This window comes from Gopherus flavomarginatus, chromosome 16 (assembly GCF_025201925.1).
Source record: "Gopherus flavomarginatus isolate rGopFla2 chromosome 16, rGopFla2.mat.asm, whole genome shotgun sequence".
NCBI lineage: Eukaryota > Metazoa > Chordata > Testudines > Testudinidae > Gopherus > Gopherus flavomarginatus.
The window spans coordinates 7,904,759-7,928,450 of NC_066632.1; the positions used below are offsets into that span (position 1 = coordinate 7,904,759).

General features: G+C 52.2%; 2 protein-coding genes across 7 annotated transcripts in view; both read left to right on the top strand.

Annotated features, from left to right (window-relative positions):
• The first annotated feature begins 838 nt into the window (after positions 1-838).
• On the top strand, positions 839-7,644 carry LOC127035664 (volume-regulated anion channel subunit LRRC8D-like). The gene is made up of 2 exons (XM_050925836.1): positions 839-915; positions 4,132-7,644. The coding sequence occupies exon 2, from the start codon at positions 4,134-4,136 to the stop codon at positions 6,507-6,509; it is 2,376 nt and encodes a 791-aa protein (XP_050781793.1). The 5' UTR covers positions 839-915; positions 4,132-4,133; the 3' UTR covers positions 6,510-7,644.
• A 4,059-nt stretch (positions 7,645-11,703) lies between these two features.
• The window catches only part of MAP2K7 (mitogen-activated protein kinase kinase 7), a 52,187-nt gene continuing 40,198 nt past the window's right edge, over positions 11,704-23,692 (top strand). For 2 of the 6 annotated variants that reach the window (XM_050925902.1, XM_050925904.1), the window contains exon 1: positions 11,704-11,951. In XM_050925902.1, coding sequence (XP_050781859.1) covers positions 11,828-11,951 — 124 coding nt within the window. In that variant the 5' untranslated portion in view covers positions 11,704-11,827. The remainder of the gene's footprint in view (positions 11,952-23,692) is intronic. The other 4 variants (XM_050925907.1, XM_050925903.1, XM_050925905.1 and 1 more) reach the window with 4 other exon arrangements.

Consider the following 23,692-nt stretch of genomic DNA (forward strand, 5'->3'; position numbering starts at 1 on the left):
CCCACCCCCAGGTTTGTGTTAGAGTGCGTTCAGGGACTGGAGTCATTTTTTCCATTAGCCAAAGGACTGAGCTCGTGATCCCAGCAGCGCCACCCCAAAGCACTTTCTACAGTTCCTCAATCCCACTGCCGGCCTCGGCCGAGAATCGTTACCCTTTGGATCTACTGGGACCTGAGGGCAGGATGCCACAGGCTGTGTCTGTTGTATTATAAATGGGAGGGAAATAAAAACAATCCAGAAGAGACCCTTGGATCCACTCCCACAACAGAGTTAGGAAGAGAACCCAGGAGTCCTGACTCCCAGCCTTCATCCCCGTCTCCTCTGCTCTAACCACTAGAACCTACTCCTCTTCCAGCATTAGGGACAGAACTCAGGTGTCCTGATTCTCCCTGCACTGACCACTGAGGGCCTACAGCTGGGTACAGAACCCAGGAAATCCTGCCTCCCAGGCCCTGGTCGGTGGCTGGAGAATGGGGAGCCGAGATTCAGGACTGCCTGCATCCTGTTGCCAGCTCTGTCGCTGACATGCTTTGTGACCTTCAGCCTTCTGTGCCTCAGTTTCCACATCTGTCCAAGGGGAGGAGTAGTCATTACCCCAGCGGCGGGTCTAATGAGGGAAGTGCTTTGGATTAGAGTTGGCTGGATCCTTTAGTTAACACAGCTCTCCCCAGCCAGCCCATGAAACAAATGAGGAAGTCATGCTCCCTCTTTCCACAATCCTTCCCCATCTCCCTGGAGCTGCCATGGAGACAGGAGAGAGAGCCACTCCAATGGGCCGGATGTGAAGGGCTCTGCCTGGGGACAAGCTGGGCCCCTGGCCAAGATTGGGGGGGCCGGAGGAGACTCTTCCCGGTAGAGAAGAGACTTGGTGGAGCAAGGATCTAGGGCAGGCGGCAGCCCCAGGCTGAGCAGCAGGTGAGGGGAGGGGGCCTGGAGGAGGAGAGGAAGAGCGGGGAAGGAAAGGGGTTGAGGTACTCTGGGGCAGTTCCCAGGGCTGGAGAGCGGGGCCAGACCCCCTGCTGCCAGGCAGGATCAGGCCTGAGCGGGTGGGGAGGCTGCTGGGTATGAGTCAGGGGCTCCCCCCCAGGATTGGCGTGGGACAGGAAGCGGTTAGCAGGGCTGAGGGGTCATAAAGAACTCAAGCTAGCTAGCTGCCGGGATAGAAAACTTTGTTTACTTCTGGGTCACGGGCTGTTGCTCTCCTTCTTTCTCTCTCCTTCTCTATTCTCCACCCCGCCACCCCCACCAGCATCCCTGGGCTAACCCCAAAGGGGGCCAGAGCCAAAGTCACTGTTGGAGAGGGTGTCCCAAGGTGACAAGGATCCGACCCCGTGAAGACACGGATCTGGTTCCGTTTCCCCCGCCACGGGGAGGGGAGGCGCCTGCACCACCCTGGGTGCTGGTGATAATTCCAGCTGGTAGGAGCTGCTGGCTGGTTGGGGAAAACAATCCTGTTCAGAGCACTGGATGTGCCAGGGATCCAAGCTGGTTTACATGCCTGGCTCTGGGTCAGCAGGTGGCCAAGGGCAGCCGTGTGGTTAGCGCATTTGTCTGTGGTTCTGGAGTCCTGGCTCTGCCAACCCGTCCCTGTGTGAGGCTGGGCACATCACAGCATGGCTCTGTACTGCCCACGGTGAGACAGGCGCGGGGATTTGTCCCCTGGCTGGGACACTATCAACTCTTTCTAATGAGAGGGCCAAGAATTGTTAGAATTGCATTTAATACTTTCGCCCCCAACTGCCCTTCATGTGGTTTGAAGCAATAACCGTCCCAGCAACAGTCCTGACATGCAGCCCCCCTGCTCTAACCATTAGACACCACTCCCCTCCCAGAGCTGGGGATAGAACCCAGGAGTCCTGACTCTAGGCTTCACCACTCCATCTAAGATCTAGCCTTTCGGATATCAGTGGGTCACACTCCCGGCATGAGACTGAGGTGGATCTGAGTAGGATGGAGGGAAATCAGGGGTCGAAGTGAGAGATCTCCTTCGTGCTGAGGGTGGAGAAGGCAGGAGAAGATCCATAAGACCAAGGGCAGCCTGGGGCCTAACATGGAGACTGTCAAGGCTCCGTTGGGGCTGCTCAGCCCCACTAGGGAGGGATGGGGTGGGCAGGAGCTCAGACTCTGGGAGGTGAAATACCTTCCTCCATTGGCTGCCTGATGCTGGCTCCGGCTCCCAAGAGACCTGGGTTCAGGTGCCCCACACGAGAGGGGGCTGGTTCTCCCAAGAGGAGCTGGGCACTTCGCACATCCACCTCCTGTGAACAGAGCAGCGATTCACACGCAGAGCCTGGACTGAACCCCCCACCCGACAGCAGCGCAAAGCCAGGTGGCTGCCTCATGAGCTAAGGGAGCCACTCCCAGAGCCAGCAGCAGCAGTAAGTCCTTTATCCCCTGGGTGGGAGCAGTCATGGGACATGACTGCTCCGCCCTCCCTGAGACATAGAGCTAGGGCACTGCTCCATAGGCAGAGTGCAACGTTTAACCCCTCCTGTGCTGTATCATTTCCTCCTCTCAGACACTCCTGCTCCTGTGCATTCAAACTGCAGGGTAGCTCTTCCACCAACTTTATCCCTCTCTCTGCTGAGCAGGATCCTGTGGGCAGGTGACAGAGAAAAGGGTTACAGCGGCAAGATGGTTATTAAGGGGATCACCTGGTCCAGAGTTCTGAATCTACCAAGCCCAGGAGTGGGTGCCCCGCGGGACTGCAGGCTGGCACTCTTACGCCCCAGCTTTTAAACAGGGCCTTGGAGGACCCCTACAGTGTGGTAGAGCCCCCAAGGGGTCCCACTCTTCCTTTAGGTTAGCCCACATGACCTCCCTGTCTCTGAGACTGAGCCCCTGGGCTCCAGCCCTCCTGCTTCACCGCATGAGCTTTGCCTGGAGAGTCCAACTGGGACATACGCCAGGCCAGAGATTTGCCCACTCCTCAGCGTCCAGGGCACCCTGGGAAGGATTTGCAGTGACAGCACGCAGCCTTTACAAACAGTCAGGTCTATTACACAGCACGGGAAGTCCTTAGGTGAGCACAGAGAAGCAAAGGTTAAGACATATCCACCTCGCCAAGCCAGCACCCCACCCAGCCAAGCGGCCGTGGGCTCCATGTCAGGCTCGCTCTCTGTCAGACCCAGGTGAGAGTCCTGGCTACAGCACTTGCCCCACAACCTGCCCCCTTTCTCTTTGCTCTTGAGCTGGGGCCATGGACTGGCAAGTGAAGACGTGGGGAACTCCCCCCTGGTTGCTGGCTGTGGACATGCTGGCTGCTGGGGTTCCCACTGTCTCTTTGTATTTGCCACTGATATGGGTTGGTTTCCAGCTAGTCCTTCAATGAGCCAGTCACTCTACCCCAGACAGCAAGGGGAGACACACGTCGTAGGGCTCGAGTGCTGGCCCCTTTCCCCACTAGTACGGAGGGAAACTGAGACACACACAGTAAAAAATTTCCACTTCATCACAGGGCCCCAGCTGAGTTCTGGGTTCTCAGCTTCTTTGACCAGCAGGCCTTGAAGTGTCTCCTAGAAGACAGAGGCAAGAGGAGAAGGGTGGGACCTCATCACTGAGCAAACATGGAAGTAGCATGTCGTCCCGCCTCTGGGTGCCCCCGTCTGGGGAGTGGCACAAGGACAGGGGACCCTGGGGAAAGCCCAGCACCCACCCCTCATGTTTCTTCACTACTGTGAACCATCACATTCAAGGCTTTCTATGCCATCAACTGTTTCTCTATTAGGTGTATTATGGGAGCATTTAGAGGCTCCATTGTGCCAGGTGCTGCACAGACACACAGTCAGTGACAGTCCCTGTCCCAGCTGAGATCATGGCCCCATTGTGCCAGGCGCTGCACAGACACACAGTCAGAGATAGTCCCTGTCCCAGCTGAGATCATGGCCCCGTTGTGCCAGGCGCTGCACAAACACAGTCAGAGACAGTCTGTCCAAAGAACTCACAGACTAAATAGACAAAAGGAAGGATCGTTATCCCATTCTACAGATAGAAAAAATGAGGTACAGGGAGATGAAGTGATGTGACCAAGGTCCCAGAGGGAGTCTGTGGCAGAGCCAGGATCTTCCCAAGGACCAACCCAGGCTCAGAACTCCTCTAAGCCACTGACCCGTATTCTTTCCCTCCCATCAGCCATGTTTTCCCTGACAGAAGTGGCCTCCTTGAGTGACAGCCGGGCCCCGTTCAGTACTCTGAAGCCCTGGTGGGACGTCTTCACAGACTACTTGGTCCTGGCAATGTTGGCCATCTCCATCATTGCAGGGACCCTGCTGATCTCCACGGATCAGGTGGTGTGCCTGCCTGTCGGCAGGACCAGCATAGCTGCAAGTGGGTCCCTGGCTCCCAGACCTGCCTTAGGGCCTCTGGATGGCCCAGAACACGACACTACTCTGGTCAGCACCAGGAGGGAACTTTCTGCTGCCAACAGCAGACACCCAGCCAAACTTGACTACCAGCAGTACCTGTACATTGGCCAGGTCTGTTACCACCAGGCGCTGCCATGGCACTCCAAGTACTCCCCCTACCTGGCCCTCCTGCACGCACTGCTCTTGATGGTCTGTAACAACTTCTGGTTCATATACCCCAAGACCTCCTCCAGGATTGAGCTGTTCCTCTCCATCCTCCGGAAGTGCTTCCAGTCACCCTGGACAACCAAGGCTCTCTCAGAGACTGCCTGCCAGCCCTTGGAAGGCAACCTTGGCCGAATGAAACCCTGCTCTGTCCAGATCTCTCAGCCTGGGGCTGACTCCCAGGCGGAGCAGGTGTCCTTCTCCAGTGCCACCATCCTGGACCGGAAGGACGGGGAGCAGGCCAAGGCGCTCTTCGAGAAGATCCGCACCTTCCGGGCGCACACTGAAGCCGCCAGCCTCCTCTGCTGGGTCTATGTAGGGCAGACACTGTTCAAAGTGGCAAAGCTCTTGGCCGTGCTGGGCTATGCCTCCAGTTCTGCTGGCACCATTGCTTTCAGGCACGTGTGCCAGCCAGGCCTGGGGGACCTCGCTGGCCACGCCACCTTCTCCTGCACCCACAGCCTGGCCTACATCCTGCAGAAGCTGCTGCTGAGCTACCTGGCCTTGGTGCTGCTCAGTGGGCTGGTGGGGGTCTACACACTCTATTGGCTGCTCCGGAGGCCACTCAGGAAGTACTCCTTCGGGCGGGCCAGCGAGGAGAGCAGCTTCAGAGCCATCCCCAACGTCCACAATGACTTGGCCTTCCTGCTGCACATGGCTGACCAGTATGACCCGCTCTGCTCCAAGAGGATTGCCATATTCCTCTCCACCGCCAGCGAGAGCCAGCTGCTGGAGATCAGACAGGAGCACCGAGGGGACTACGAGGAGCTGCGACGGCAGGTGAGGAGGGACGCCTGGGGCCGGCTGGAGCTGAGGCTCTGTGCCCTTCCAGCCCTGCCCCAGGCTGTCTATCAGATGGCGGACCTGGAGGTGCTGCGGCTGGAGTGCATGGCGGAGGTGAAGCTCTCTGCCAAGGTCACCCAGATGGAAGCACTGTCTGAGCTGCAGCTGCATCACTGCCCAGCCACGATGGAGCCCATGGCATTGGCCTTTCTGCAGGAACGGCTCAGGGGGCTGCACGTCCAGTTCACTGATGTCACCAAAATCCCCTCCTGGCTTTACTCCTTGAAGAACCTGCACCGGCTGCACCTCTCCAGCCACCTCTGCTCCAATGTGCTGGCCCTGGAGTCCCTCCGGGAGCTCCGGAGCCTGGAGATTTTGCTGCTTCAGACTAAGCTGACCAAGCTTCCTTGCTCTATGTCCACCCACCTCCGCCAGCTCTGTATCCAGAATGACGGGACCAAGCTGGAGGCACTGAGGGTCCTGAAGAAGATGAGCAACCTCCAGCAGCTGGAGCTGCTCTGCTGCCAGCTGGAGAGGATCCCACCAACAGTCTGGTGCTTAACTGGCCTGCGGAGGCTGGATCTGCGCTCCAATGGCATCCGCAGCCTTGAGAAGGGGGCTGACTTCCAGCGTCTGGCACAGCTCACCTGCCTGAAGCTGTGGCACAACCGCATCGCCACCCTGCCCGCTTCCATTGGGGCAGCCGGCAGCCTGGAGGAGCTGGTGCTATCCCACAACGAACTGGATTCTCTGCCCCACGCCTTGTTTGCCCTGAAAAGACTCAGGCACCTGGACCTCAGCCACAACCTCCTTCGCCTCCTCCCTGCAGAGATTGGCCAGCTGGGGATGCTGCAGCAACTCTCCATCACCGGCAACAGGATCAGGGCACTGCCCAGCCAGCTCTTTGCCTGCCTGGAGCTAATGTCTTTGCAGCTGGCGGACAACGCTTTGACCACAGTGCCGGCTGAGATTGGGAGGTTGGTGCTACTCTCCAGGCTGGAGCTTACAGGGAACCCCTTGAAGTCACTCCCACTTGAGCTAGGCTGCTGCCTCCTGCTTAAGGAGACCGGGCTGAGCGTGGACAACGCCCTCTTCGAGACCCTGCCATCTCACGTGAAGCAGATGCTCGCCATGCCCATCTCTGCTCCATCCCCGTGAGGCCTTCGGCTGCTCCAGAAATGTCCCTGCCTGGCGTGTGGATAGCTGGGGAGCCTATGTGGCTTGTCTGTAGCTCCAGGGCACAGGGAGGAAATCTTGGTTAGCAGCAGCAAGTCGACGGAGCCCAGGCACCGGGTCTCCGGAGAACTTGCCAGTCATGGAGCCCCCTTGTCCAGCTGGCTGCATCTGTACCAAGTACAGCACCTGTTGTGTCATAACCACAGATCAAAATCCAGCTCCCACTCAACTAGGGTAACCCTGGCCCATGTTCCTTGCTCACAAAGGGGCTTGAGTGCAGCTGAATCTGGGGTGGCAACTGAAGAGGGGCAAGCCAGGCTGGGGGGATGGGCACTCCCTGCACAACTCAGCTCCATGGTGCCTCCCTGGACAATGGGGCTTAGGAGGAGGGACACGGAAGCCACAGCGGCTGGAAGATTTGCTGCCCTGAGCATCCTCAGCTTGTTACGTATGCAATGCCAGGAGATCTGCTTGGAGAGGCTACAGGGCCACCCTGTGGTCTAGAGGAGGAATGACACCTTCCCCAAAATAGCCAGTGCTTCCCCCCAGATATGAGGCAGCAATGAGGATATGACTCAAGTCAGCACAGATAAGCTCCTTACCTCCTCTTACACCATGGGACTCTGGGCCAGAGGGGGCTTCATTAATCATTGTGGACATCAGCCCCTCGAAATCCTCACATGAAACAGGAATAGCCAGACTGGATTGCAGCAGGGGGCCCATCTAGCCAAGACTCCTACAGTGGCCGACACCAGCAGCTTCAGAAGGTGGAAGGAGCCCCCCAGTAGACAGCAATGGAGTAACCTGGCCCTGGGGGAAGATTCCTTTTAGCCCCCAACAGCCCAGGCCCTGTAGCAGCAAATCTCTCCCTAAACTCCACTGTGTTGTAATATTTGCTATTCTAACTCTGGATGTTTCTGTTGCCCGTGGAAACACCCAAACCTGCTTTGTTCTTGGCTTTAGCGAGCCCTTGTGGCAGTGAGTTCCACGGGCTCATTAGGGAGCAGCAAGATCTTAGAGCCTCACAAGGCACACGTTTAAAGTGCAAGGGGGAGGGGGATGAGGACAAGTGAGGGAATCTCTAAGCCAACCTAAAAATAAAACGAGTCATGTTTTAGTGCACCGTTTCTCCAGTGCAGCCACTGTGGCCGCACGCAGCACCAAGGGGGTTTCCCTGGGGCCACAACAGTTTCCTGTGCAGCATTAGCCCTTTGCCTTCTGCCCCGTTGCTCCTGCGTGCGCAGCCTCTCTGGAGGCACAGGTGGGACAGACAATGGTTAAGAAGCCGGTGAGGCAGCACGGAGGGGGTGAGAAGGCGGCAGCAGGGTGAGGAGGCGAGTGGCAGTGCCAGCAGCAGGGGTCCTGCTAGAGGAGTAAGGAAGCGAGTGGCCAGCCAGCAGCAGGGTGAGGAGAGTGGGTGGGGGTCTGGCTGCCAGCGGGAAAGTGAGGATGCAGGAGGTGAGTGGGGGTGGGGTGAGGAGGTGAGTGGGGGTGGAGAGAAGTGGCGGGGGGGAAGCAGGGTGAGGAGGCTAGTGGCGGGCGGGGGTGGAGTGAGGTGGTGGGAGGCGAGTGGGGGTGGAGTGAGGAGGTGGGAGGCGAGTGGGGGTGGGGTAAGGTCGCGGGAGGTGACCAGGGGTGAGGAGGTGGGAGGTGAGCGGGGGTGGGGTGAGGAGGCGAGCGGTGAGTGGCGGTGGGGTGAGGTGGTGGGAGGCGAGCGAGGGTGGGGTGAGGAGGCGAGTGGTGAGTGGCAGTGGGGTGAGGTGGCGGGAGGTGAGCGGGGGTGGGGTGAGGAGGTGGGAGGCGAGCGGGGGTGGGGTGAGGTGGCGGGAGGTGAGCGGGGGTGGGGTGAGGAGGTGGGAGGCGAGCGGGGGTGGGGTGAGGTGGCGGGAGGTGAGCGGGGGTGGGGTGAGGAGGTGGGAGGCGAGCGGGGGTGGGGTGAGGTGGCGGGAGGTGAGCGGGGGTGGGGTGAGGAGGTGGGAGGCGAGAGGGGGTGGGGTGAGGAGGTGGGAGGCGAGCGGGGGTGGGGTGAGGTGGCGGGAGGTGAGCGGGGGTGGGGTGAGGAGGTGGGAGGCGAGCGGGGGTGGGGTGAGGAGGCGAGTGGTGAGTGGCGGTGGGGTGAGGTGGTGGGAGGCGAGCGAGGGTGGGGTGAGGAGGCGAGCGGTGAGTGGGACTGGAGTGAGGTGGGAGGTGAGCGGGGGTGGGGTGAGGAGGCGAGTGGTGAGTGGCAGTGGGGTGAGGTGGCGGGAGGTGAGCGGGGGTGGGGTGAGGAGGTGGGAGGCGAGAGGGGGTGGGGTGAGGTGGCGAATGATGAGTGGGGGTGGAGTGAGGTGGCGGGAGGTGAGCGGGGGTGGGGTGAGGAGGTGGGAGGCGAGCGGGGGTGGGGTGAGGAGGCGAGTGGTGAGTGGGAGTGGAGTGAGGTGGCAGGAGGTGAGCGGGGGTGGGGTGAGGAGGTGGGAGGTGAGCGGGGGTGGGGTGAGGTGGGAGGCGAGTGGGGGTGGGGTGAGGAGGTGGGAAGTGAGCGGGGGTGGGGTGAGGAGGTGGGAGGCGAGCGGGGGTGGGGTGAGGAGGCGAGTGGTGAGCGGGGGTGGAGTGAGGTGGCGGGAGGTGAGCGGGGGTGGGGTGAGGAGGTGGGAGGCAAGCGGGGGTGGGGTGAGGAGGCGAGCGGTGAGTGGGACTGGAGTGAGGTGGGAGGCGAGCGGGGGTGGGGTGAGGAGGCGAGTGGTGAGTGGCAGTGGGGTGAGGTGGTGGGAGGCGAGCGGGGGTGGGGTGAGGAGGTGGGAGGTGAGAGGGGATGGGGTGAGGAGGCGAGCGGTGAGTGGGAGTGGAGTGAGGTGGTGGGAGGTGAGTGGGGGTGGAGTGAGGAGGCGAGCGGGGGTGGGGTGAGGAGGCGAGTGGTGAGTGGCAGTGGGGTGAGGTGGTGGGAGGCGAGCGGGGGTGGGGTGAGGAGGTGGGAGGTGAGAGGGGGTGGGGTGAGGAGGCGAAAGGCCAGAGGAGTCCCGGGCTGGCCAAAGCCCTGCCCTGATCCCCGCCGCCTGCCTGCAGGAGCCCTGGGCCAGTCGCAGTCATGCCTCTCTTCCCCTCTTTTCTCCTCCCCAGACCCAAGCCATCCATATATGTTTTTAATTATTATTTGGACTTTTATTATATAAAAGAATTTTTAAATGTACTTCAGAATTGTTATACAGACAACCTCTTTTACCAAAAAAAGCACAAGAAACAACAATAAAAAAGACAAGAACATGCAAAGCACCTTTTTTGTGTTTCTATTCTGTTAGGTCCAGTAAAGAATAGAGATAACGGTGCATGTTTTTATTATTGAGTCTGCAACCCCCACCCGCAAACCTTACATGAATAAATGACAATGATTCGGATGTATATATGTGCATATCACTTAATTAACTTTAGGAAATATACATAATTTTAGGAAAAAGTGTAAGTGCAGCCACCAGCAAGAGTTAGTGGGCACACTCTAGGCCACCCAAAAATTGGTTGTGAGAACCCCTGTTTTAGTGCATTTTTGGAGCTCCCCTCTGAGTGAGGCGAGCAGCCCAGGCCTGAATCCTGCACCAGGCTCCAATCCCACCAAACTCGGTGCAGGATCAGGGGCTTGTGGGATGCAAGGTCAGATTCAAGCGCCCTTGAACACGGGTGTTTGAGCTCATTTGAAAGTCTGGCTGTCATGTGCCACGATGGGAGCTGCTGGACACTGAGCGGGATAGGGATGGACTGGGTCCCCTATTCTGGGGCAGGGAGAATCTGGGCCCCCAGTTTTGGGCAGGTGAGTCATAGGAGGGCATCTGGGTCCTAATGGGTGGAGAGTAGGCTCCAGGGGAGAACTTGGCCCCTATGTGGGGAGGTGAGCCCCACAAGGAGGGTTGGGGGGAAATCCATTCTGGATGAGGGAGCAGTGAAAGCTGCTCTTGATGGGACAACCAGCCCCAGCTAGAACTTTCTGTGGCTCCTTGGACTCCCAGATCAGATGGGTGTTGGGGAGTCCCCGGGCGATGCTCTGGAACTGCTCCCCACAAAGCCAGTCAGGACTTTGGGGAGCCTCCTCTCCCTTGGAACAGACTTGTTCAGGGCAAGAAGCTCACATGGCTTCACCTCCTGGGTCTCTTCTTGGAGCAGTCAGCATCCTCTGCCCCTCCGTGCGCGTCCCACAGCAAGTCCACCCCAGCGGGGTCCTGGGGGGGCCACAGGGTCCTGTACCCCCACTTTGCAGTCGGACGTGACTCTCAGCCAGCCAGGAACACAGAGGTTTATTCGATGACAGGAACAGGGTCTAAAACAGAGCTTGTAGATACAGCGAACCAGACCCCTCGGCTGGGTCCATTCTGGGGGGGCAGTGAGCCAGACCCCATGTCTGCACTTCACTCCTCCTCCCCAGGCAGCTTTAGCCTGACAGCCCCCTCCAGCCCCTCCTCCTTTGCTCAGCCCCTTTCCCGGGCCAGGAGGTCACCTGATCCCTTTGTCTCCAACACCTTCAGCTGGCACCTTTGCAGAGGAGGGGCCCAGGCCATCAGTTGCTAGGAGACAGAGTGTCAGGCATTTAGGTGCACTGGCCCTTTGCTCTGCCAGATACTTAGGAACTGCCATGGGGACACTGAGGCACCAAGACAGGATTCAGAGAAAACATTAAAAACATTCCCAGTTGGTCACAGGCGGAGGCACCACTGCTAGACTGGGGAGTGTTGGGGGAGCGGCAGGTTCCCCATGCTGCGGGGGGAGGGGGAGATGGGCGAGGGGCAGGATTCCCTTGCGGGGGATAGAGGTGGAGGGTCTCCCTAAAACCCAAACCCTGGAGTCTCCAACCAGCTGATTGGGAGCGCATGCGCATTAAGAGTTGCCCCACCAGGCTACGCAGGCTGAAATACCCACGAACAACCACAAGAGGGCACCAGAATCGTATGCGCAGCGGAGTCTTCGAAGGGTTATAGCCGTTGGGGGCCATGGACGCTATGCGCATGCGTATTACACTTTAGCGCCTCCTGCAGTGCAAGAATTTTGCCAGCAGGTGACGCTGCGTGATCATCACGGCGCATGCGGTCCCTATTCTGTTCGAGGGCCTCGCCTCAACGCGCAGGGGGCTCCGTCAGAGAGTTGCACGCGGACGCATGCGTATAAAAGCCCCTCGTAGGTGGTGGGTGTGTGGCGGGATTACGGCGGCGCAGCTGGTTCAATTCCGCGCCTGCGCAGTCCGGCTCCCCAGGCGGTACGGCGGCTCGGCAGGCTCATGCCGCGCCTGCGCAGTGCGGTGTTTGTGTATTCTGGCTGCGAGGCGGCGCTGGCTCCGGGGGAAGATGGCGGCGTCCTCACTGGAGCAGAAGCTGTCCCGCCTGGAGGCCAAGCTGAAGCAGGAGAACCGGGAGGCCCGGCGGAAGATCGACCTGAACCTGGAGATCAGCCCAGCCCGGGCCCGGCCCAGTAAGGGGGGGCGCGAGAGGAGGGGCCCTGGCGATGACAGGGGCCCCGGGGCGGGGCCTGAGGGGGGCGAGGTTGGCAGGGGAGGGGTCTGAGCTCTGGGGGTCTGGGAGGGACCCCGGGCTGACAGGAGCGCGAGGGGAGGAGTCCGAGGTGTAAGGGTCGGGGTAGGGGGCCCCGTGGCAGGGGGCGCTTGAAGACTGGGGCTCTGGAGGGGAGGGGTCTGGGGGGGGTTAGGGAGGGGCGGGACTTGAGTGAGGGGGAGGGGATTGAGGCCCGTGAGCAAGGGCTGTGAAGGGCCTTTGGGATGACAGGTGGGGTGGGGGTGAGAGAGTAGCCACAGGGATCTGTGCAGGGAAAGGGGGCAAGGTGAGTTTCGGGGATGGGAGTTGGGGGGTTGGAGAAGGGGGATAGGGAGAGCCCTGGGTGGGGAGGGGGTTGGGAATCTGATAGAGGTGGGCCTGCAGTTGGGATGAGGTGGGAAGGGACTGTTCCAGGGAAAAGGAGGGATCTGGGCTGAAGAGGTTGTTTTTTGGAGTTGAGCAGCGTGGTGGGCCATGATGGAGGGGAGAAGGGTGTGGGACCAGCAGATGGGACCCCACTCTTTGTGACAGTTTTGTTTGTGATGGAAGGAGGAGAATAGGTGGGACTGGGATCACAATCAGTTGTGGGGGGGGGGGGAATGAGAGGTGGAAGGATGATTGGGAGTCTCTCCATATTCTGGGAGAAAAGGGAATTTTGAGGTGAATAAGGACCTCCCCAAGAGGCATGGGGTACAGTACAGCAGGGATTGCTGCTTGCTGTATATGTGGGAGAGGGATGTTCAGGTAGAGATGACAAGAACCAGTGTTGCCCCCTACCACCAGGCTTATACGAGGAGGAGAAGGGAGAGGCCATTAACTATGCAGGGTGAGTGAGGAGAGAGTGAGTTGGTCAGGTTGCCTGGTATGTGGCATCCCATTTGTTTGGAGACAGGATGAGGGGTTCCCCATATGTGCCCTGTCAACATTAATGATGAAAGTGCTTTTGGGGGGGTCATCTCCTGAGGCCTTAGGAGAGGGTATGTGTGCAAGATCCTGAATTGGTGGGTGTGGGAATAAGGTAGATGATCTTTATGGGTGGGATAGAGTCTGATTTTTTTTTTTTTTTTTTAATATTCTGAGCATGCAGTGATTTGGGTGTAAATGTTAGTCTGTTCTTATCCTGTCATCTGGCACCTCAGCCAGACTTGCAGCATGTGGTGAATATGTCTGTGTCGGTGCAAACTGACTTGTGGCACACTCAAGGCTACCAAAAGGCAAATGTTAGTCAGTTGCATAATCAAGTGAGATAGATAGATAGATAGATGTGGAAATGTTTGTGTGTCCTTTCTGCTTTGTGTTCAGGCTAGTCAACTAGAGAGGAGGAACAGTGCTTTTACCTCTGAAGCCTTGTGTGAAGGAATGAGGGTAGAAAGCATGTTCTAATAGTGAATAAGGCAGTGGACTAGGACTTGGGAGACTGAGGCACTGGGTAGATTAAGTGACTCAAGGCCTGTGCCTAAGGCAGTATTTGAACTCAGGTCTCCCATCTGTAATATGTTGATAATACCACCCAGCTTGACAGGGCTTCTATGAGGGTAAAGTCCCTTAATGAGTATGAGCAGCTCAGATATTGTGATGAGGGCTTTTTAAATTATTAGAAAGTGGATTGTGTAATTAAATGATGGTTACATGATTATATGCTCACAACAAGGCTTGGGAGTACTAGATTCTGCTGCTGGCCCAGTTACCTATCCAGCAATAATTTCTGGAGAGCGATTGCAAGGTGATGAGTTTTCAAAAGTTACTCGTCAAGCAGGCTCTTAGCAGCTGCTTCGCTTCTTTTCCTCCATGGCACAGAGTTGGTGTCCATCTCCCCAGTTAATTGTGTATCACCACCTTGAAACTGTTCATTGGATGAGTGCTATCTGAGTTTTTTTTTTTTTTTGTTTTAAGCCAAAAAATTAATAAATTAATTTTAAGCTGATCTATACCAGTCTCAGAAAATCATCATAGAAATTTACTGTCTAGTAACCCAATATACTTGCTCAGCTGTACCATGGAGATGATGAAAAATCAACTATCTACTTGCCAAGTACAAGTAGAACTTTCAAAGGCTGATCTGTATGCACTAAACATGGACTGTGTTTGAGAGAGAGATTTTAATGCTTTCTCTTAGTGACAGTGAGACAGAGAAAGGCAATGAGCATCCTGGATTCCCATTGCTTCAATGGCAACTGAAGACACTTGTTACCTTGGAACGTCAGGCTCGCTGTCGGCATAGGTTGGAATGTAGATGGCTCTAGTGTCAGGAGGACGATGATTCTGTGTTGTGGCATCTTTTGAAATTCATTTTTGTTCCATGTTGGAATACAAGCAAAGTCTTTCCAACATTTTTGTGAACATGAAATTGTTATGTCTGGTTTTGGATCAAAAGTTGAGGTTTTCTATTCAAGGAGGTTTTTGGGCCCATGTAGGTGGAGGGGTGGTGGAGAAGCATGTGAGTGTCTCATGCTGTATAGCTTGGTGGTTAGGGCACTGGGCTGGAATGTGGAAGACCTGTGTTCTAGTTCCTGCTCTACCTGATACAGAGCAGAGTTCTTCATCCCAGATCATTCTAAATCGGGCAAAGTGAGGACTTGAACCTGGGCCATCAGGCTATAGAGTGTGAGGGTCTCTGTCTTTCAAGTCCTGGACCAAAAAACCTTCCAGATGATGGTCAAAACCAATACATGTCCACAAAATGTTTCAGCTTTGATGATGAAAGTTCATTTGATTAAAAAATGGTTCCATCCAACTCCAGTTGAACCAGGGCCAGTTCAGCTCTTGTATGAAAAGATCCATGCTGTGGGTGAGAGGATAGGTGCTCATCTTGGATATCATCTCACTTAACGTGGGCATTGATGTCTAGACGCTTAGGCCTAGGCTCCAACAGTTGAGGACTCCTGGGTTCTAAACCTGGTTTACTGTGTTACGCTGGGCAAGTCATTTCTCCATACTTCAGTTACCCCAGTTGTAAAATGAGGATGAAAATAATCCTTTTTTCGAGCCTTTTGACAAAGTACTGCTCATTTTTTTTGCAAGACCGCAGTTAAGGGGTGGACTTGTGAGTCTATAAGGACTTGAAGGGTGTAGGTACCAAAAATAATTATTATTTAGGATGCTTCAACAGGACATGACTTGGAGGAATAGGCTGAATGTTAAGGGAAGACTTCCTGCCTGTGAGAGCTACTAGCCCAGTGGCTCTCAACCCTTCCAGACTATTGTACCCATTTCAGGAGTCTGATTAGTCTTGCGTACCCCCAAGTTTCACCTCGCTTAAAACCTACTTGCTTACAGAATCACACACAAAAATACAAAAGTGTCATAACACACTATTACTGACAAATTGCTGACTTGCTCATTTTTACAATATAATTATAAAATCAACTGAATATAAATATTGTACTTCCAGTTCAGTGTATAGTGTACATAGTACAGTATAAACAAGTCATTGTATGAAATTTTAGTTTGTACTGACTTTGCTAGTGCGTTTTATTTAGCCTGTTGTAAACCTAGGCAAATATCTAGATGAGCTGAGGTACCCTCTGGAAGACCTCTGCATACTCCCAAGGGTACACGTAACCCTGGTTGAGAACCAGTGCACTAGCCTGTGCAACGGTCTTACCAAGGCAATATGGTAAAAGTCCCCTTGACATTGACACTAGGTTGGACAGAGCCTTGGAGAATGTACTGTAGGAAGCAATCTTGCATTTGGGCCCCAATGAGTATAGATGAGAAGCACCCTATTGGGGCTTTTATCCTGCTTGGAGACAGGACCAAATCCTTTAGTGAAATCTGTGCTTGTCTTAGCTGCTCACTTCCTCCTTGCTCCCACCATTCTGTTGCCCCAAAAGAAACAACCCATCAGCTGGTCCTCAGATCTCTGGCCTTGCTGCCCAGGTTGCCTATCTTCCTTGAATTCATCTGTTGGGCTGGAAGAGCAGGAAGGCTTTGCTGTGTCCTGCCTTTTTGAAGCTTATTGGCATGTTGCTTCCCTGGTATTGAAAATCAGTAACGAGGGTGGGCAGGCTGCTAAGCTCAGGCCCTGGTGCTGGCCATTTGGTGCTTGGCTTGGCTCTCTTGGCTTGTTATATGAGGGAACTGGAAATGCCGAGATAGGGAATCACAGTTTTGCTTATTCGAGAAGCTCAGCAAAGAGAGTTTTCATAGAAATGTCTAAAGGGCTCTCAGGAAGCCCACTTAACACCGGCAATGGGTGCATCCATGTCTGGGCACTGTTGATTTGCCATTCTTGATCCGCAGTTCAAGAAGGCTTTATATCCTGGGAATTCTAGAACCCTGCCAGAATGCCGATCTGCCCACTGAAGGGTTAGTATCCAGAAGAATTGTCCAGATTGGTTCTGGACGACAGCCATGCTAGTGGATTGAGCTGGCACAGTAACGAAGGAGAGTCTGAAGGAATAAAGAAAACTGATCTGGTTTCTAATTCAGTTTTGTAAAAGCAGCACAGTGTTTGGCTTAAAATTGCAGTGGGGACTCTCATGTCTAAACATGGAGTGTCTGCAACCCAAGGCTGAGAATCTGTGAGTGACACAGGCTGTAGTTGCCTTTTCATTGCCCAGGTTGAGTTAAATACGAAAACAATCAGCATAAATAGTGACAAGTAAATTGGACTTTAAAAATCATCTCATTTGTTATAAGCACCATTAGCATTAGTGACAAAAAAAGAAATGAGCTTATTTACCAAATGACAATTTTTAGAGTATTATTTATATTCCAGTGGTACCTACATGCCCTTTCCAGCAAGGAGTCTCATTGTGTTGGTTTCTGTTCATACACATAGTGAGGGACAGTCACTGCCCTGAGGAGTTTATCATCTAAACAGCCATGGGTGGGAGGTGAAACAGAAGCATGTAGAGGGTAAGAGACAGGCCCAAGATTACCCAGTAGGTCAGTGGCAGAGCCAGGAATAGACCCTAGATCTCCCAAGTGCCAGTCCATCTGCTGTCCAGTGCACCACACTGACTGGCTGGACCATGCTGCCTAGAGAATACCCTGATGTGGTGTCTGAGGATAAAATACCCTTTTTTTTTAAAAGGGTTCAGATGGCTTTGTCTATACACTAAACTCTTCTACTGCAAACAGTTTTTAGAGACACTTGTCAGTACTGGTCTAGAAGCATTTTTGGTGATTATAAAAAAAAAATACTTAATCTGCTATTAAGTGTTGTGGTTTATCTTTAAATAAAAGAAAAGGGTTATTTTCCTCGCTTTGGATGGCAGATATCTTCCTGTGTGCAAGGCCAACAACACACCTAAGAACCGAAAAGTGAAACCAACTGCAAACAAAAGTCGAAACTGACCAGTCTGAAGTTCAGTTTGTGCCAAATTGCGGAGGCGCAAGCGTTGGAAAGAAAAAATTGCCATTAATGATCTCAGGTGTGTGTCAGGAATCCAGCACAGGATGACTTTTGGCCGGCTGTTGTCCCTTTAAAATCTGAACAAATGACAGTCCCCGTTTGTAATCAACACGTTGCCTGCAGCATCTTACAACCTGGCGCATCAAAAGAAGGGCAAGAAAAATTATTAGGAGTATGAAACAACTTCCATATAGGAGAGATTAAAAAAGACAGGGGACTGTTCAGCTTCTAAAAGATATAAGTAAAGAGGGATCTGATAGAGGTCTATAAAACCAGGAATGGTGCGGAGAAAGTAACCAAGGAAGTGTTGTTTACTCTTTCACATAACACAAGAACCGGGGTCACCCGATGAAATTAATAGGCAGCAGGTCTAAAACCAACATAAGAAAGTACTTCACACAACATGCAGTCAAACTGTGGAACTCATTTCCAGGGGCTGTTATGAAGGCCAAAAGTATAACTGGGGTCAAAAGAAAAAATCCATAAGTTCATGGAGGATATGTCCATGAATGGCTATTAGCCAAGATGATCAGGGACAAAACCCCATGCCCTGGGTGTCCCAAAGCCTCTGACTCTCAGAAGCTGGGACAGAATGACAGGGGATGGATCACTCAGTAATTGCCCTGTTCTGTCCATTCCCTCTGAAGCATTTTGCACCAGCCATTGTCAGAAAACAGGATACTGGGCTAGATGGACCATTGGTCTGACCCAATATGGTCGTTCTTGTGGTCTTAAAAAGATCTGTACGAGTAGACTCTTTTGCCTGTGTTGAGTCCCTTGGATGGATCAGTGCCTTAGAGATGAAAGAGCTTTGCTAGGTCTAATATGGAAAAATTTCCAACTCCCTAGGGAGGCCAGTGGAGGATTGTTCCGTGTGGAATTTCGCTAATTTTCAGTTTAAATGTCCCAAATTTGAGGCTTCTGCTGCTTTCCTCAAGACCCTTCTACAGTCTAATAGCTCTTCTTGTTGGGAAGTTGTCCCCCCACCAATCAAGCTAAATCTTCTTCTGTGTCACCTCATGGCTGCTATGTGCCACTTGAATTCCTCCTCCTCCCCTCTGGCAGGCAAACCCTCTTTCTCCCTTCATTGTCTTGTAAACAGGCTACACAACTGAATCCTCTGATAGGGACCTTGGGTTTTTTTTCACCTTTCTCAGCTGTACAGAGTGTGGATTGCCTGCTGGGAACATCTGGGCATGCTTTAGTCTAACCCAAGGTGTTGAGTTCATTACAGGAAGTAACTGGATGGAATTTAATGGCCTGTGATAGGTGAAAAGAGCAGACTAGAGGATTGAATTGGCCTCTTCTGGCCTTAAACTCTGAAATAGATTGTTATTCATTGGACACTAAGGGAATCTGTCCGCTCCAGTTAGAGGGCTCTGGGATACTGATGCTGTCCTCAGAGATGGCTGAGATTCCATGCTGTGAAACCAGGACTGAGAGATGTTTGGCCCATCGGCATTGCCCTCTGGTGACTCATGCGGACTGTGCATCAATAGCTGCTGGCAGAAATGCTGCCTCTTTATATTTGGGCTAAATGAATCGGCGAGAGCTGTAAACAGCTCTTGTGTGACTGTTGAAATGATGTCTGCCTCCCCCAAGAACAGTGTTGCCTGGGATAGTTTGCACAATGCTGATCAGTCTTATGAGAGACTCCCCCAGAGGTGACTGTGCTTTTTGGTTGCTCTGTTCGTGATGTCTTTCTTCTCAGATAGCCTTGAGACTCTTGAAGTGGTAGATTTAACTGCATGCACTGTAGTGGAGGCCCGAATAGGAGGCTTGCTGCTATAGCCACCAGCATCCTATAGCCTTAGCTGAAGCTGATACTACTTTCCAGAACCAACCTGTTGGGCAGCTAAGCTCTGTTGCCTGTGGAGCATGGTCTATGCTTGAAGGTGAACAAAAGTAACTTGCTGGGCCTAATCCTGCAGCCTGCACTCGGGTGAGTAATCCCATTGAAGACAGCAGGACTGCACACTTCAGTAAAGGAAGGCTTATAGGATCAAGCCCAAATCTTAATGGAAGGACGTGTAGATTGCTGCATTTTAACTGAATCCAGTATTGAAGGGCTTATTAAACCACTCAGTGCTGAGTTCAGTTTTCTATTTCTCCTTGCTCAGCTGAGGTCTTTCTTAAAGCTGCAGGGCCTGAATTCTGTGACCAGTTTGCAGGTGGTGGGTGGCGCACACCAGAGACCCACCCCTCCCATGTAACTTCACAATCTAAAACAGACTTGCTACTGGGATGTTCCCTTGTGCTGTTGGGTTAAATTGAGTAAACGAGAGAGAAATGTGCTCTGGTGAAGAAACCAGAAAACAAAAACCACTTCAGCCCAGTGTATTTCTTGGGTGTTTTAGTTTTTTTTCATTTTTTTTTTAAACAGCATTTCCTCTGTGAAGTATTTCTCTGAACCTAGCATCAGTAAGGAAGATATTTGGAAACATCAGGCTTCAGTTGCTTTCTGTAAAGGAAAAGTGTGGCTATTTTAAAGGGAAGCTTTGAGAACATTAAGAGAGACTTTTATTAGATCTATTAAGAAACAAGTGGAGAATTATCTGTCAAACATACAGGGAAAGGTTTGAAGGGGTGGAATCGGGATATTGAAGAGACGGGAGTGAACCATTAGTGGGTTTTGGTTTATTAGCATCTAGGAACTGCAAGGAGGTGGATCTGATGGTGAGCTTCTGTATGAAGCTAGCCAGCTCATCTTACTTTCTCTGTCATCCGTGCTGAATTCAGGTTGAAGGTGGTTTCGGAGCATAGGACTGGAAGGGTCCTCCTGGTTTGAGAAGTCCAGTCTCCTACTGTCGCAAGCAACGCCAGCATATCATCCTGTTCATAAATTCAACAAGCTCCATCTTAAAGCGAATTAGGTAGTTAGCTCCCTTTACTCCTATTGGAAGACTGTTCTAGGCTATTCTTATTCTGTCATAAATGTGAAAACCACTGATCAGTGCTGCAAATGGATGCTGTAGCTATCAGCATGAGTTTTCCTGACTGGATCTGCCTAGTATTGAAGGGAAGGGTAGAAAGCAAGCAATCAAAATAGGCTGAAATCACAAAATTTGATCATTCTTCTGAAATAAAGTGTGAACATTGCTAAGAGTTGTTGAGCAACAAGAGAGAAGGGATTTGTGCCCATCTCTAAAAGACTAGAAAATTGGTTTCTTTGGATTTAAGATCAAATGTCCCATTGAATGAAACTCTTGCTATTGAAATAAATGAACAAAATACGTGATCCTGAAGCAAGGCATTTTTTGAGGTTGCTGTTGTCAAGACCGTAGCCACAGTGATTGTGTAAGTTCCTGCTCTCTTCATTCACAAATGGTCTTAGTTTGCCGTTTGTGACGAGGATGAAGATCAGTGAGTGATTATGGCATAACAACTATCAGATGGTAGAGAATCATTTTGTGTGTAGTATTACTGGCACAAAAGAAGAACAGTTCAAAGAAATGATTGAAGCAGTTTGCCCTGGGTATGCTGCCTCTAATGGATTGAAAGTGGCAGGTCTGTTACTAGACACTGCGAGTGAAGAAACCGGGGGCAGGGGGAGGAAATGATGAGTTTAAAAGGTTGATGTGAACACTTTTCTCTCACAAACGTTTTTGATCCTCCTAGGCATGATACAGCCCCTCTAAACTTGTCTGCAAATCCTGTTTTGCTTCAGATCCCTTCTTGAGATCCAGAGATGCCTATAGGCAAATGCCAGCTGATAGATACAAGCAGCTCGATCTGTTTAGTTCAACAAACCTAAGGTTAAGGGGTGGCTTGATCACAGTCTGTAAGTACCTACATCAGCAACAAATATTTGATGATGGGCTCTTCAGTCTAGCAGACAAAGGTATAACATGCATAAGGGGTAGATTTTTTTTTTTTTTTTTTTTTTTTTTTAAACAGTGAGGGTAATTAACCATTGGACCAACTTACCAAGGGCTACGGTGGATTCTCCATCCCTTTTTTCTTCTTTTAATCCCAGAGCATCTTTGCAGACACTGGGAGCAGTACAGCATTACCATTCATTCCTGTCCATGGCTTGTCCTGGCCATGACATCCCTGCCATCTAGTGGGTGGTTGGCCTGTAGGTCGGATTAACCTTGCCCGAGTTTGCATTATTTTCTTTCATTCCATTTATTTTCTTTCTTTCTTGTATTTCTCCATCACTGGCAATTTTAAAATCAAGATTGGATGCTTGTTTAAAGATCAGTTCTATCCCAAAAGGAATTATTTTGGGGAAGTTCTGCGGCCTGTGTTGTATAGGAGGTCAGACTACATGATCACAGTAGTGCTTTCCAGCTTTGGTACCAGTACAAAGAAAGCCAGCAGAGATTTTTGCTCTTGATCTTTTATATTTCTTATTTACATATAAAAGAAATCAAACCAACACAGCGCCTTCCAGCTGTGTCCACATCTGGCCTATGTTAACCTTTGTTCTTATTCCCATTTTTTGAGCTTGTGGTTTGTGGTACCACCTGCCGTAAAAATCATAGGCCAGCCCCACCCCCAATCATGAGACTGGCATAAAAAACATGAGATTTGGAAAAAAATATGAATTTGATGTTTCTTATTTGCCTTCTGGTTTTGGAGCTGTTTTGGGGGGGCGGAAGGGAGGGGTCACTTTTTCAGAGCCCCCCCAACTTATTTTCTTTTCAAAAAATGAAAGAGGAGACTCTCCTGTACACACACAACTCCCAAGAGTGGGGCCTGAAGGAACATTACAGAGCAGTTAAATCAGTTGGCAAGGCTGCATTCGTTGCATCTTGGACCATAAGCTCTTCGGGTCAGGGATTGACCCTACCTAACCCTAAGGCTTCTGCTGCTCATGGAGCAGGAGAAGCTTCAAGACCCTGAACTACATTTTGGCAGAGACATGAAAGAGCTGCTGACGTTCACCTTCTTATTTGAAGATGTGAACACATCCACTTAGAGTACAACTGAGAAATGACTGTCCAAATGGCCCCGGGGAAGGGGGCTATATGTTCATTGTGTCTTAGTGGTTCCCAGTCAGATGAGCATGGCCGTCCCTTAATTTCCAGTGCTACAAACTAAGCCTGGGGTCTGAGTCAAGCTGGATCCATTCCTCCTTGGGCATCAAGTGACTCTTGGTGTTTCCTGTCCCCTTAGTGCATTTGTCCAGGCATAATTGATTGGAAGTTAAACCATCCTGGTGATACACAAGAAGGAAGTGAATCCAGCGCTCCCTATGGGCTAGGAGGAGAAAAAACAGGGAAATTTTATTTTAGTTATTTCAGTCAGCGGATCGGACTCCAGCACATATACTCCTCAGGCCTGCCTCTGTGAGTGAAGTTGCTCTTCAGAGCAGAGCTGTGCTTTGTGCCTACGTGTGCATCTGCTACCCGTTTTGGATTCTGTACAGTTCTCTGCACTTCATTTAATTCTCCTTTTACAGGACGCTCACTGAGCTGGGCAGTGAGGGGTAATGTGAGGTGGGGGTGACCACTTCTGTTGAGGTTGGGGGAGGGGTGGAAAAGTCAGGCGTATGCCTTCTGGGGTTGTAATTATGGCGAATGATTTGACAGACGCCTGCCTGCATCTGTCAGAGAGAGTCTCAAGCAAAATTTCCAGACCTGATGAACTTGGTGATGAGCTACTGTCTCTTAATCCTGTCAGGCAACTGTATCAGAGGGGTAGCCGTGTTAGTCTGGATCTGTAAAAGCAGCAGAGAGTCCTGTGGCACCTTATAGACTAACAGATGGATTGGAGCATGAGCTTTCGTGGCAGAATACCCACTTTGTGCATGCATCTGACGAAGTGGGTATTCACCCACAAAAGCTCGTACCCCAATACGTCTTAGTCTGTAAGGTGCCACAGGACTCTCTGCTGCTGTACCACTTTAAGCAGCCAGGAACAAAGTTGAAATAAGGTGTATATTTTACACAGAGAGTAGCTAACCATTGGAACAATTTACCAAGTGTTGCAGTGGATCCTCCATCACTGACGATTTTTAAATCAAGGTTGGATGGTTTTGTAAAAGCTCTGCCCTAAGAATGATTTTGGGGCAGGTCTCTGGCCTGTTATACAGGAGGCCAGACTAGATGATCACAAGGGTCCCTTCTGGCCTTGGAATCTGGGAGACCCCTGCTGTGCTTTGTGTGTGTAACATGTTGGTACTGTATGAAATCAGTGCAGCCAGTACTAAATGGATTGGAAGCTGGCTAATTGCTAGATCTCCAGAAGTAATTGGTCCAATGTTCCTGGTCCAGTGCTATTTGTCAGTGATCTAGGAGATAAAATGCGTGCTGGGAAAATTTGCAGCTGACGCAAGGGTTGGTTTAATGGTGAGT

Coding starts and splice junctions, on each gene's coding strand:
- LOC127035664 (XM_050925836.1), top strand. CDS start 4,134: ATGTTTTCCCTGACAGAAGTGGCCTCCTTGAGTGACAGCCGGGCCCCG.